This window comes from Crinia signifera, chromosome 3 (assembly GCF_055691185.1).
Source record: "Crinia signifera chromosome 3, ASM5569118v1, whole genome shotgun sequence".
NCBI classification, from domain to species: Eukaryota; Metazoa; Chordata; class Amphibia; order Anura; family Myobatrachidae; genus Crinia; species Crinia signifera.
This window is the reverse complement of record NC_139219.1, coordinates 269,257,053-269,272,199: the sequence shown is the minus strand read 5'-3', so window position 1 is coordinate 269,272,199 and position 15,147 is coordinate 269,257,053. Positions and strand designations below refer to the sequence as shown.

At 46.3% G+C, this 15,147-nt stretch overlaps 1 protein-coding gene across 1 annotated transcript in view; it reads left to right on the top strand.

The window, feature by feature from the left end:
* The window catches only part of LOC146064496 (glutathione hydrolase-like YwrD proenzyme), a 71,997-nt gene that overhangs the window by 37,445 nt on the left and 19,405 nt on the right, over positions 1-15,147 (top strand). Inside the window, exons 7-8 of the mRNA XM_083178035.1 lie at positions 8,301-8,388; positions 12,298-12,469. Coding sequence (XP_083034161.1) covers positions 8,301-8,388; positions 12,298-12,469 — 260 coding nt within the window. The remainder of the gene's footprint in view (positions 1-8,300; positions 8,389-12,297; positions 12,470-15,147) is intronic.

Here is a 15,147-nt window from a genome sequence, read left to right as displayed (position 1 = left end):
CCATAGGAAACAATGTTAAATGGGCCTTAGAGCCCAAATACTTACCCTGAACTCTGAAATGGCCCCCCCAATTGTTTACGCCACCCCACGATCAACGTCAACCCGAAGCGTGGCGAGCGCAGCGAGCCCGCGAGGGGCGGCGGTACGCGTCCTCCGACCTTTTCATACCCCCACTATCCACGTCGGCGTGGAGTTGAGAATAGAATAGTGTGGCGAGCGTAGCGAGCCACCGAGCCCGAAGCGTGGCGAGCGCAGGGAGCCCCGCGAGGGGACGCGGATACCTTCACAGGTAAACGCGTCCCTTCGCGGGCTTCACAGGTGTCCGCGTCGCCATGGACACCTGTGAAGCCCGCGAGGGGACGCGTATAGCTGTGAAGGTATCCGCGTCCCCTTGCGCTCGCCACGCTTCGGGCTCGGTGGCTCGCTGCGCTCGCCACACTATTCTATTCTCAACTCCACGCCGACGTGGATAGTGGGGGTATGAAAAGGTCGGAGGACGCGTACCGCCGCCCCTCGCGGGCTCGCTGCGCTCGCCACGCTTCGGGTTCACGTTGATCGTGGGGTGGCGGTAACAATTGGGGGGGGCATTTCCCAGTCAAGGTTGCCTATTTGGCCTCTGTGGCCCATTTAACATTGTTTTCTATGGCCACATCGGGTCCATTGAGGCATTTAACAGTAAAATCGCGTCGGTCGGGCCATTTAACATTGATTCCTATGGGAAATCGGGTGCATCGCGTCGCGGGCATCGCGGGTACATTTATGGCCGGCCGCGACGCGACCGACGCGATTTCCATGTTTAACATGGGTTTCAATGGGAAATCGCGGGCATCGCGTCGGTCGAGTCGCGGCCAGACATAAATGTACCCGCGATGCCCGCGATGGGCGCCGTGATAGCTAAAGAGTACCAAATAAATAATCTCTTTTTCGTTCTTCTCTAATTATTTCTTTCTGTACCGAGCAAAGCACAATCCTTTCATTACAGACGTGGGAAAGGTTCTGACGTTGCATAAACCTGAAAATAGTTATTGACTTGATCACTTCACATGAGGTAATTAGACACACCCTGCTTGATTCCCATGATACTGCTGTCTCTGAGGACAGAATACCAGAGGAATATAAAACCAACACCACAACCATTTGGAATTCATTACAATATCCACGGAGGAATATTAAAAGCCAGATAACTCTGAGATTACAGAACACCTGATTACAATGAGAGTTTTGGCTTAAGTACAAACTATCTGAGTCAGAGTATCGACTTCTAGAGCCACAATGTAACCTGCTATGTCAATAGGCACACCTATATAAAGTATCACCATCAGGGCATGTTAGAGAGCATTTCACAAAATAAATTTTGACCATGCGTTTTTTTTTTACCCCTTTGCCACTTCATACAAGGAGGCTATAATCTCTCCCAGCCCTTACAGTTGTGACATCATACACCCTCCCAGACTGACACCAGAAGGGTCAAAAGAGCAAGCAGTGAGCATAGCCAACCACATTGATCTGTAGGTCCCTGGTCTGGCATTCAGGGGAGATCTGTGGTTTCCGGTGCTTGGAGACAATGTCATCTTCAAGCACCAGCACTGCACCCGCCAGGACTATACCTGGTCATCTCCGCAGTGGAACAGGATAAATCCCACATCTGACCTGTTTGGAAACCATGAGGGTTATTCTCATTCACTTGCAAAGGCAAATTCCTTCTCATATGGACAAAATCATGGGCCTTATTCTAGTTCACTCTTAGAGGCAAATTCCTTCTCAGATGGACAAAACCATGTGCACTGCAGGAAGGCAGATGTAACAGGTGCAGAAACAATTAGATTTGTGTGAGTTATTTTGTTTCTGTGCAGGTTAAATACTGACTGCTTTAATTTTACGCTGCAATATATATCTCCCTATGAAGTAAAACCCCACCCAAATCTAATTCTCTCTGCACAAGTTACATCTGCCCCACCTGCAGTGAGCATGGTTTTGTCCATTTGAAAAGGAATTTGCCTTTGCGTGTGAACCAGAATAAGGGCCCATATTCCAAATCCTGGATCAGAGCTGGGACTTTGGTGGAAAAGGAGTTTAAGTCTCCTAAAATAAACCTAGGATATTTTTACCTTCGTTTTAATGTTCTCCATTTTTTAATGGTGTTTCTACTCCACTGAAAAATGTAAGTGTATAAGAACATTTCCATAAAAAGCCAAATGGAGAGTTATATCATAATCGGACATTTGTACATATTTTAAAATGTGTCCAGTGAATACTACATTTATATTTACTAAACTATATTTAGCAAAGCCTGCAGAGAGCTGTCCGCTCCTACCTGCCATATTACAGGCTTTGTTTGAAAAATGACAATTAGGAGCTGATTGGTTGGTAATTTTCCCCCTCTCCACTTTACCTATCTATAAGTTTTGCTAAATCTCCCCCTAAATATTTCACTTTTTGCAGTTTGTGTTTTGGTGTACTTTGGGGTCTACAGGAGAATTTATTTCCCACCACAGTACAGATTGGAAAGTTTTTCAGTCAACCAGTTAACACTGAGATTTGTAATGAATATTACAAAGCATTTGCTGCAATTACATTACAGAATTAATAGGAACTAGCTGATGGGCCCAGTTTCACCCAAGCAACGGTTTGCTGTTCGAAACATTTGATCCCTTTAGGACAGGGGTAGGCAAGTAATTTATAACATCCGGATATTTCTAATTATATTTCTAATTATTTTGATCGAGGTCCACAAAACTAAATATCTGCATTCAGGGCCGGCGCCACCACTAGGCAGCTTTAGGCAATTGCCTAGGGCACCAGTGTCACCCTTCCCAGGCATGGACACTGGCGGTTGCAGCTCCCTGCCTGTCTGCACACCTGCCAGCATATATGAACCCCCACGCTGCATGTATTGGAGAGGGGGGGGGGGGTAGGGGGGATGGGTGGCTGACAGTTTGCCTAGGGTGCAATGGGGGGGGGGGGGGGGGGGGGGGCGGCGGATGATAGTTTGCCTAGGGTGCAAGTAGTTTGCCTAGGGTGCAAGTAAACATTGCACCGGCCCTGTCTGTATTGTAATTAAGGGTCATCTTCTGACAAAAACCAAACTGCACATAAAACCTCCTTCCCTGTGCCCCTCAGGAGTTGCAGCTCTGTCCCCGGCATCCCTGGCAAGCCTAGTGAGCGCCTCTCACACGGTAACGGGCAGATCCCCTGCGCTGGCGGACACCGGCAGAGAGGCAATCGTGCGGGCACCAGTGGAGAGGCGCTCCATCTGCCTAAGTCGCACGAGCATTCAATACACAAGTGCATCTCAGTAATTCGTATGGCAACCCTGCCCGTGTCCAGGAGACGGTCAGGGTTAGGGGTTCGGTCGCGCTTGCGTCTCATGCACAATAAAGGATGCATTTGCTAGTGCTCCATAATGCCTCCATTTTAAAACCCCTATATCCACGTCAGCCCGAAGCGTGGCGAGGGGCGGCGAAAGCGTCCTACCGACCTGTTCATATCCCCACTATCCACGTCGGGGTGGAGTTGATTTTATAAAGTGTGGCAAGCACAGCGAGCCACCGAAGCGTGGCGAGCGCACGCATAAACCGAGTCCCGCAAGGGAACGCTGAATACACGTCAAGTAATCCACGTCACCACGTGGGGCTCGTTTTATGCATCCCCTCGCGGGACGCAGGAGGAGACTTGTAAGTATAATTTGCTTCCACAGGTACCCCAGGGATTTCTTCAGGACGCACCGATGGACGGATGTAGATATACCTATGGGCTCAACAGAGGTAAGTATCTGTATGAGTGGGCTATGTATGCAATAAAGTTTTTTTTCTTGTGTGTCAGTGTGTTTATTTAACTATTTGTATTGCTGTGGAACGACAAGTCCCTGCATGTGGGGGAGGCTTGCTGGGACTCATATTTCCACAGCAATATACAATAGTTTTTACACTTTTAGTAGCCCGATACCCAAAGCCCAGGGGCATCGGGGACAGGGCTGGCGCCACCACTAGGCAGCTTTAGGCATTTGCCCAGGGCGCCGGCCACTGAAGGGCGGAAGTTGGAGCAGGTGTCGTCCCTGCCGTCGCATCGCCCATCCCCCCGCCCCCCATGGAGTGACCAGGTCTGCAGCAGCATGGCCTCCGGCAGCAGGATGTGAACGGACACTCTGCCCCCTCCCTGTGTAGTGACCTCGCGCTGCCGCATCGCCCATCCCCCATCCCCCGTGGGGTGACTCAGCGGCAACAGCAGGGCCCCCGGCAGCAGGAGGTGAGCGGACACTCTCCTCCTAGCCCCCCCCCCCCTCCCCTGTGGAATGACTTTGCAGGTGCCCCCGCCGCTTTGCACCCCCCGTGGAGTGACTCGGCAGCAGCAGCAGCACGGCCTCCGTAAGCAGGAGGTGAGCAGACACTGCATCACCCGGCACCCCCCCCCTTCGTGGAGCGGGTGAGCGCCGGGGCAACACCCCCGCCTGGGGCGCTCCAGTGCCTTGCACTGGCCCTGATCGGGGGAAAGCCCCTGGCTTCAGCCTGGGTAGGTAAATTCTGGATGGGGGGACCCCTTCATTTGAGGGGTCCCCACTCCCCAGGACCCCTGCCCAGGCTGACCGGTCAGGGGGTAATATTTTGGCTGGGGGGACTCTCCCCCCCCCTTCCCCCGGCTGTGATATTACCCTGCTGGCTGGTTGGGCCTGGTGCTGGTTCTTAAAATACGGGAGACCCCTAGTCATTTTGTCCCTCATATTTTGGGAACCAGGACCAGCCCTTTGGATTTTTCCCAGATTTATTAAAACTAGGACCGGCTCTTTGAGCCTGGGGCTGGTTACGCCCGTGGGGGGGACCCCACGCTGTTTTTAAAATGTATTTATTTTTCAATAATTTTTTACACTGCAGCCTGCACAGATCTGACTGATCCATGCAGGCTGCCTATACAAATTCGTATTAGCGGCCATATATACGGCCGCTAATATGAATCCATACGCCATCGGTAAATACAAAGCAGTCGTATTTGACTGCTTTGTAAATTACCCTCTTGAATATGAATTTGCATATGGCTATAACATTCTTATTATTAATTCATTTGTATTAAGAATCTGAATATGAAAAATCGTATTTGTATTCTTAGTAAATTTCCCCCATTGCATATTATACCACATGCTACAATGCCCATTACATGTTATGTCAAACACATAATGCCCATTACATATAATACCACACACTGAATGCCTATTACATATTATGTCACATAAGTGCTTCTTACCTACTTGCTTGTTGCTATGGGTTCCTTGCTTAATGCCAGGCAGGGGCAGATCCACAAAAAAAGACAGGGGAAGGCACCATTATAGGGCAAGGGGGTGGTACTGTATGTGATGCCAGTGAGAGAGAGGAAGAGTGAGGAGTGGAGAGAGAGGGGGTAAGAAAAGGCCGGAGGGGAGAGAGAGCAGAAGAGCAGAATAATGGAAAGAAGAGAGGAGCACGGAGAGAAACCTGCATCACCATATACACCACCAATATAGCTATGGCTGTGTTCCTCAGACCCCAACCCTCCCCCTTTCCTCATCCCCATCCCCTTTCACAATACAAGCACATGGGAAGATTTCATGCTCACTGCTGGATCAGTAGTAGCAGTGATGCGCTGGATAATGGCCTCGTAGAGTGGCAGCAGGGAGAGACCCCCAACCTCTCCCCAAATCACCCTGGGCTGCTTTGCACAGCGCCCCCTCTAACCGTCCCTGCCTAGAGGAGGGTGTCCCGTCAGAGTGGTAGACAACTCATTATATCAGAGCAGGTCTGCGTGGCGGCTATTTCAAAACTCAAGCTGGCTCACTCCTGATTGGCTGCTGAACCGCCTTGAGTTTTGACATAGCCGCGCACCTGCTCTGATACATCGGCAGCCGGGTGAGTTGTCCACCGCTCTGCCCGGCTGCTGCCATTATCACAAGCCACCACTCTGCCCGTGGAAATCTGGTCGCCAGGAAGCAGAATCTGGTCGCTGTAGTGACCTGGCCCCAGAGTTTTGCCGAGCCCTGATATATATAGATGTTGCAGTTTATACAAATTATATAGTAATTGATGTTGGTAAATGAGGAATTAACACAGCTTAGAGCTTTGCCAAAAAGTTGCCCATATATTACTTGTAAGCAAGTAAGCAAGTGCTTTTGTTTTCTATATTAAGGAGGGGTATTTAAACCGGGATTCTGACTGTCGGTACATCCCGACAGTCGGAATACTGGGCTGTTTTCGTATCTTCCGACTGTATCTGGACAGCTAGAATTCAATGTTCCTGCTGTCGAGTAAAAACAGCCATGAATTTGAGAATCTGCAGCTGTTTCCATCAAAACAGATCCATCTTTTTAAAAAGCAGATCTGACACCCTTCGATGCTGTCATTAACAGCAGCATTGAATAGGTGAGTGCCGATATTTCCCCTGTCAGGAAATATCGGCGTTGATTGAATACCTCCATAAATCAGTTATTAGTTTTGGGACAATTGAATCATTCAATGTTTCAACTGTTTTTATATTTAGCAAATAAATATCAGTGGCGTCTAATTTTGATCTATATGGCCTTTTGGGGCTAGATTTTGAACATTGCTGATTTGTAGGTTTGGTGATTAAGAAATTTACTTTTAAATTACTAATGTATTGTGATTTATAGTATTTTTTTCTGGATATCTTCCTTTGGTAGATGATCAGTTTATAACTTTTCTTTTTAAAATATAAGGTTCCACAATGGAAATATTAGAACTTAACAGTGGCGTCAGTAGGGTTGGTGTCACCTGGTGTAGTAACTCATGGTGTCACACCCCCCAACTTTCTGGAAGCTGGAGACGGGAGGCTTGTGCGTGGTCTATCGGAAGGGGGCGTGGCCTGTGCATGAGTCGCTGCCTGTACAGCAGGTGACATGGAAACATAACTACACATCCTCTGCTTTTGCTACTGCAGAGCCAGACTGCTTAGTCTGAAATAATCTGCAACTCAAAGTTCCCCCAGTGTCTGGCAGCCAGAGCTTCCCAGCCAATCCCGAGCCTAGCCGCCGCCTGCAGTCCAGACCTTTCAAGGGCACAGCTCCTCCCTTGCATCCTGGGCAACCTACTCTACCTGGCTCCCTGGTTGCTGGTGCCTGGCCTCGCTGTGTGTCTCCTGTGCCCCCTGCGCACTGAGTGACAGGGCAGGCCCAGGGTGCTCGACACGTACTGAGGTAGGATGCCGTGGCAGGTGGGTGTTGTGTGTGAGTGTGGCTGATTTTGGTGACACCCAGTGGGCCGCACCCCCCCCCCCCGCACCCGCCTAGTGACGCCACTGGAACTTAATATACTGTACTAAGCACGTGCAAATGATCTGTGTAGTATTGTGATAATATGATTGCACAATAGGTCAGTGAATAGTGCTGTAAATGAAGGGAATGAAATTTCATTAGCATTATCTTTAGACCTTTACACTTTTGTTCTTAATAACAGAAGTTTTTTCCATGCTGATAAATGTATAATATTGAAAAGGCTGCAGTAAAGATACAATCACATACCGTTAAAGTTCACAATCATAAAGAAGAATATTCTATTGAACAGAAGAGATCCAGTAGTACTAACGCAGAGCCTGATTCAGAGGTGGGTTCTGAAGAGATGATTATGCTGCAGGAGACGCCTTGTGTAACAACGCACCCAGTGTCAGCATCTCAGATCCGATGCCTGCATCAGTCACGGCATCAGCCATCTACGCCACTTTAAGGTGCCTCATAAAGGCCTCCACATCTCTGATGGTCCAGTGTCCGTCACTGAGTCTCAGAGTCCACCTAATCATTATACTGATGAGTTAGAGCGAACATCACATTGGATGTCCCCATACCTCCCAACTTCTCATTCTGTGAAAGAGGGACTAGGCGCACGCAAATTTTTTAGAGGTGTAGCCTGTTCTCGCGATACTGCCACGAGGCCACGCCCCATTTTTATCACTGTGGGGGCATGCCCAGCAGCTCCTTATGCTGCTGGCTATGCCTCCAGACCCTCTGCTTGCAGGGGGGACTCTCAACTGCCCCCCCCCCCCCCCCGCTGCGGGACACTGCCGGTCCCAGGAGGGATGCGGGAGCATCCCAAAAAAACATGTTCCTGCAATAACCGGGCCAGTTGGGAGGTATGTGTCCCCCCTGGTAGGTGCTCAGTCACTCCATTCATCCAACAGCAACAACAACAAACAGCCCCAAATGCTCCATCAATATAATGCTTCAGTGTTTCCGGGTAGTATTCTGTGTGTGTGTGGTGCCTGGATATACTGTATACCTGTCTGCAGAGAACTTAATAATATTGATATTTATTGTATTATTTTCATAGGGAATAAAAGTATGGGAAGTACCACCCAACAGCCAAGGAATCACTGCTCTAATGGCTTCGAATATGTTGGAAAACTTCTCCATCAAAGGTATACAATTAAGGAAAAACCATTGCAGTAAATGTTGATTTGTTCTTTAAACTTCCCCTAACTTGGAAAGTGATAGTGGTCCAAACGTCCAAATGCCCTGAAGCTTCTCTACAGACTCATCTGGATGGCGAAACTCAACTGACTCATCCAGATTGTTTTATATAGAGATAAAGTAACCAATATACAATGCAAAGAGTATCCTAGTGATGATATATGACACAGAGAGAACAGGGAGTGTCAGGCTATATTATATTTAATCAACTGTCAACTATTATAAGTTTTCTATTTTCAGTACACTGTTATGAACTGGAAAATGTGTTGCTTAAATAAAATGGGTAGTACTGTACATCTCAGTCCTAAAATAGAGTTTACGCTTCTTAAAATATTTTAACAATTTTCACCACTGTATTTTTTTCATGGGGGTTAAGAGCGTTATCAGCTCTGCTAAACAAAAAATCCTGACTCACATATGAGAGAGGAATTCCAACACAAGGCAACTAGCTGCAGCACAGGACATTAGCTTACCGTATCTCACTTGGGGCCAGATGTACAGTATCAAGTTCCAAAAAGTGTCAAAATAGAGAGTGATAGACAGCCAGCCAATCAGCTTCTACCTGCCATGTTACAGGCTAGGTTTGAAAAATGACAGGTAGGATCTGATTGGCTGGTTGTTTATCACTCCCTATTTTATCACTTTTTGAAGCTTGATACATCTGCCCATTATACTGCTTCACACCAAAATCCCAGATCAGACCTGGGAATTTGGCCAGAGACGGACACGGCTTTCGACACATTTTCACTGCACTGCGACCCGGCATATTGTCATATAAGACCCATTCACACTGATCCTGGGTAAGCCTTGCTTTTCCCTATGGATGTCATTAGAAATGGCCCTTTTTAAGGAATGACAAGGATGAGGTCACAAAAGAGGGGGTGGAGACTGCTGGGGACATCATTGCATCAAGCTTTGCAGCAATGATGGCCGACAGTAGCTGTGTCTATCCCTGAGTTCATGGCAAGTCTCAGCTGTGATGGAGCAGCCTGTGGTGCTGCAGGAGCTGTGCTGGAGCAGATACATGCATCAGATGCATGTATCTCCTCAATGTGCGCTGTCTGCGTTTTTCTTTACTCTTTGATAGTTATAACCCCATTTGATACTTATTACTTATTAAAATGTACAGGTCACATAATCTGACCTTGCCCCATCTTCCAATCTCTGTCCCCTGCCCCCTTTTCTCTCTATCTCTCTCTATCTATCTTATCTCTATCCTTCCTGTTCCCTATATATGTATGTCTGACTCTCATCTAAGACCCCACTACCACTCTCCCCATTTTTTTCTTTCATCTTTGCCTCAATTCTGCCTCTCTCATCTCTGTAATCCATCTTTCTGCCATTTATGCGCTCAACTGTCTTTTTCTTTCTCATCATTCAAGCCTCACCCCATTTCTCTCTATCACATGTCAGCCCCTTGTCTGTCTATCACCTTTCTTTAATCTCTGTCCCACCTTGCCACACTCTCTCTCATGATTGCCCGCTCATCTCTGTCCCCCTCCTGTCATCTCTCTCATTTCTGTTACCTGACTTTTCTAAGGTCCGCCCTTTCTCTCCTTTCTTTCCCTGTTCATCTTTCACCTTGGTTATTTCTCACCCTGGGGCAGATGTATTAAGCCTTAACAAGAGATCTAGTAAATACAAGGGTGATCGAGGGGGAGATTCTGTAAAGCAGAAATGCGGTTAAAACCCAGTTTTCGGGGTTTTTACCGCATTTCTATATGCTATATGCCCCCTCCGCAGTGCCAGCGCTGCGGAGGGAATCGCCAGCAAAAGCTGGCGATTCCCTGCAGAAGCATATGGGCTTCTTACCGCAGCGCTGTTTGAGGGATCCGTCACTGATCCCTCCCAGCGTGCCCTGCGGCCGGCGCCGGGGTCTGCGCATGCGCAGATGGACTCCCGGGTCACAGACCTGGAAGTCCAGTGCCGGCACCGCATCGCAAGGGACAGCTCTTATCGCAAGAGCTGTCCCTTGCGTTAATAACAGCATATGTTACAGCATATGCCGTTATTAATAATGCGGTAGCCGGCGATAATGGGCGCGGATGTTACAACATCCCGCCCCAAGAGAGATAAACGTCCAGCCAATCACGTGCTAACTTCCATGTTACAGGCTGTGTTTGAAAAAGTCAGTAAGGAGCTGGACGTTTATCTCTCTTTATTACCCTTGCATTTATCTCTTGTTAAGGCTTACATCTGCCCCCCCTGTCCGAATCATCTTTGTCCCACATATCTCACACTCACTCTCCTCTATGTTATTAGTGTTATGGTTTGGAGGGACTTGGGCAGTGAGCAAGATATAGAGGAGCTGGTTTACAGGTGCTGACAGGAGGGTACAATTCTGTACATCTATACACAATTGTGGGGAGAAGGGAGGCTGTGTTCAGGCATCAAGCATCCATTTAATTTGCAGTGCTTCAGGGTACATAAGCAGGGGGCGGGGTCTCACTCCATCTCATCCCTAGCAGACACTCAGAGCTGTGAGGGGGCAGGGTCTCCCTCTGGTTGTAGCGTGCAGGTGCTAGACAGGCATTAAACACATTATATCATAGATTATTATTATACATTTTTATGTCCAAGGCATCACAAAATGTTATCAGTGCTGTGTAATGTAAACTTCACTGGTGCAATAGAGAAATATGCTGGCAAATGACCACTGCGCCATTTTTTGGGAGATCTGCGCATGCATTTTAGTCTGACCCCTTAGTGCTCAGGCTCTACAGTGCTGGTAGCTAGAGAGGAGGGGGTATTGACACGGGCCTTCTTCTCTCTTATAACCACCCTGGTAAACATAGAAACATTTCAAATGAACAGATTCAGACCTAAGTACAACACACAGCTGTAGGATACTGCACAAGTACAAAGCATACAGTCAGTAATAAACATTAAATAATATCACAAACTGGGTAGGATAGATTACAGGGGCAAGGAGTGAGGTAACTTGGTGCAGCGTACGGAGGTCATGGATGGGAATCGTTTCAGTACTCCTGTCTCCAGTGACGCTTGCCAATACCTGCTTCAAGGTGAGCGTCAGCGGGGGGAGTGAAGGCCCTGCTACCGCTGCAGCATGGATGTCGTTAACGATGACCTCCCTCATTCGGACATGCTTGGACGAGGGACGGCGTTGTTAATGATGCCTGGGAGTGTGAATCGTTAGCAACAGGGAGTGTACACACTAGGTGATACTGTCCACAATATCGTTCAGAAAGCCGTTCCTGAGCGATATTCTGACCAATATCGTCTAGTGTGTATGGGCCTTTACAGATGTAAAAAAAAAGTGAATCAAAGATGACCAGTATGCACTTACAGGCCCAAATCCCATTTGTGAGGCATTTAGCCAAAGAACCAAGCTGGATCTGGTCTAATTTGGCCAAACTGGATAATGGTATTATTATCAGTCACAGTGTATCACTCTGCAGCCCTTCCACCTTCTCCCTCTACCTCATTATGGGGTAGCTGTATGAAGCAGTAATAAGGGAGGAGAAGTGAGCCAGTGTAGAAGTGGCCTGTGGCAACCATCAGCTGGTCTGTATAATATATACTGTACCTCCGTTATCACTGCTTCATACATCTGCCCCTCTATGTGAACTGGCACCCAAACCATGAGGGAAGGACTTTTAATGAATCTAAAACATGCAAAATCTGATGAAGGGACAATTACTTTTTGCCTCATTTTCGAATCAGAGCCCGGTGGGAAATACTGAGACGGGAAAGATTTGGAAATCAGAAATTTGGGTGGTTTTTTAGTTTGCATGGAAACCTAGATGCACATCTCTATTTACAGTATAACATTTGTATTTTAGCATCTTCCATAATATACAGTAAATGTAATAACTATTTAATCTGTCATTTTGCAGAGATGGGACATAATACTGCTGATTATATTCATGTCATAACCGAAGTTCTAAAAAAAAGTATTTCAGATTGTCATTGGTACTGTGCCGATCCTGCATTTTACCCGGTGCCCACAACTGACCTCATTAGTAAGGTGTACGCTACAAGACAGGCAAAACGTATCGATTTGAAAAAGTAAGTATTATATAAAAATTATACTAATATTCTTTACAAATTTATCCGGTCATTATTAGAGACTTTGCCTGATTTTTAGTGATTTAAATGACAGACAACACAGGAAAATGACAGGCAACTACATGGAATAGTTTACATTCAATATAAAATATCTGAACTCTTTCCAGGATATAAAGTTTTTACTTATGCATATGTTTTACTCACAATTATACACCAAAGGATATGAGGATAATACTGTTACTTTATTTTATGACTGTTTCATTGCACTTGATTATGGGGGATCCAGTTAGCATAAATTGGCGATCGGGATGCCGGCAGTTAGAATATTGACACCAGAATCCCAACACTGATCAAATTGTGAAGTTTCAGGCTTGGTTTGAAAAATGACAGGTAGGAGCTGATTGGCCGGTGATAAAAACCATGCACTATCCTTCACTGAGCTTAATAAATCTACCCCTAAGTGGGTACTCTTAGGGTAAGACTGCGGGTGGGGGCAGTTAGGGTTATGCACTAAGGGTTGATTGGGGTTAGGCTGTGGGGTCAGGCTACATGTAGGGAGGGTTAAGGTTGAAGGGGAATAGGGTTATCATACATACCTAAATGTATTAGATTTTCTGACCATCTGGATGCCAGTGTTGGTCTCCTGACCGCTGGCATTCCAAGCTCCAGGATCCCAAAACCATCTATTTATGGACACGTCTAGTAACTACCACAGTGCAGCAGCATCTACACAAATGCAGGATGAACAACTACAGTATATGCAGAGTATGAAGATCATATTAATAGGAATACATGAAGAAATAAAAGTTATGACACGGGCACCAATTAACATCCTGTGATTGAACTTTACCACTACTTTCAAGCTTTCCTTAATCAGTGTGCATTATTATTATAATGGTAGTATTTTAATTTGAGCACATACTGTACTTAAACTAACACACCCTACAAATCATAAATGTTATAATTTGATATAAAGGCAATTTGGGCCTTTTTCTTGCGATTATGGCAATTAATCACATGAAAAAACAATATTGGGTACTTGTGTATTATCACGGCGCCCACGATATTAAGTCGTACGACATATAATCGCATCGCATCGCATGCCATCGCATGCCATACACCCGATGCACACCAATGCGATTTTAAATTGTATAAGCCCCCTATACGATTTTTAATTGTATAAGCACCCTAATGGGGGCTTACAATGTTAAATGCACCCCCACTATGAATGCCAACCCGAAGCGTGGCGAGCGGCGGAGGCAGGGGCGGATTGGGGACTAAAAGTGGCCCTGGAAAATTTCTGAAAGTGGCCTCATGTGGGCGGCAACAAATCAATAAAGGGCAGATTCAACAACACTAGGCAGGATTATTACATCACAATACTTATATACATTGTTGACAGGCAAAACTAATGCCACACACCGCAACACACCGTAATGCCCTTACACATCATGTCAGGGCTTTACAAATGTCCGTAAAATTGGGACAACATGGACACCGTAATGACTATCACACGTCACACACCCATTACATAGTATACCACATACAACAATGGCCTGCCAGGCTTGCTGGTGCCAGGCCCCCGGCCACCCCAACTAACGACTACACTACGGCACTATGGCTAGTGCCGTACAAGAACCATTGTTAGTGTTACCTATGATTTTAATGCTAGCCCACAAAGCAACTTAAATGTTAACCGTAATCCTGTATTAAAACATACTTTGCTCTCATACATACTTGTATACACCGCCACTCTCATACATACATACACCACTGTCTTACATACACCGCCACTCTCATACATACATACTCTGCCACTCTTATACATACATAAATGCATACATACACCGCCACTCTCATACATACATAGCCACCCTTATACATACACCGCCACTCTTATACATACATACATACATACATAGCCACTCTCATACATACATACATACATACATACATACATACTCCAACACTCTTAAACATACATACATACATACACCACCACCCTCATACATACATACAAACATACATACTGTACATACACCGCCACTCTCATACATACATACATACATACATACATAGCCACTCTCATATATACATACATACTCCAACACTCTTAAACATACATACATACATACACCACCACTCTCATACATACAAACATACATACGCCGCCACTCTCATACATACATACACCGCCACTCATACATACATACACCAATGTCATATTTACACCACTGTCTTACATACAACACCACCACTCTCATACATACATACATACATACATACATACATACTCCGCCACTCTCATGCATACATACTCCAGCACTCTAATACATACATGTATACACCGCCACTCTCATACATACATACACCGCCACTCTCATACATACATGTATACTCTGCCACTCTCATACATACACACACCGCCACTCTCATACATACATCGCCACTCTCATACATACATACACCACTGTCTTACATACACCGCCACTCTCATACATACATGTATACTCTGCCACTCTCATACATACACACACCGCCACTCTCATACATACATCGCCACTCTCATACATACATACACCACTGTCTTACATACACCGCCACTCTCATCCATACATACACCGCCACTCTCATACATACATAAATACATACATACATACATCGCCACTCTCATACAT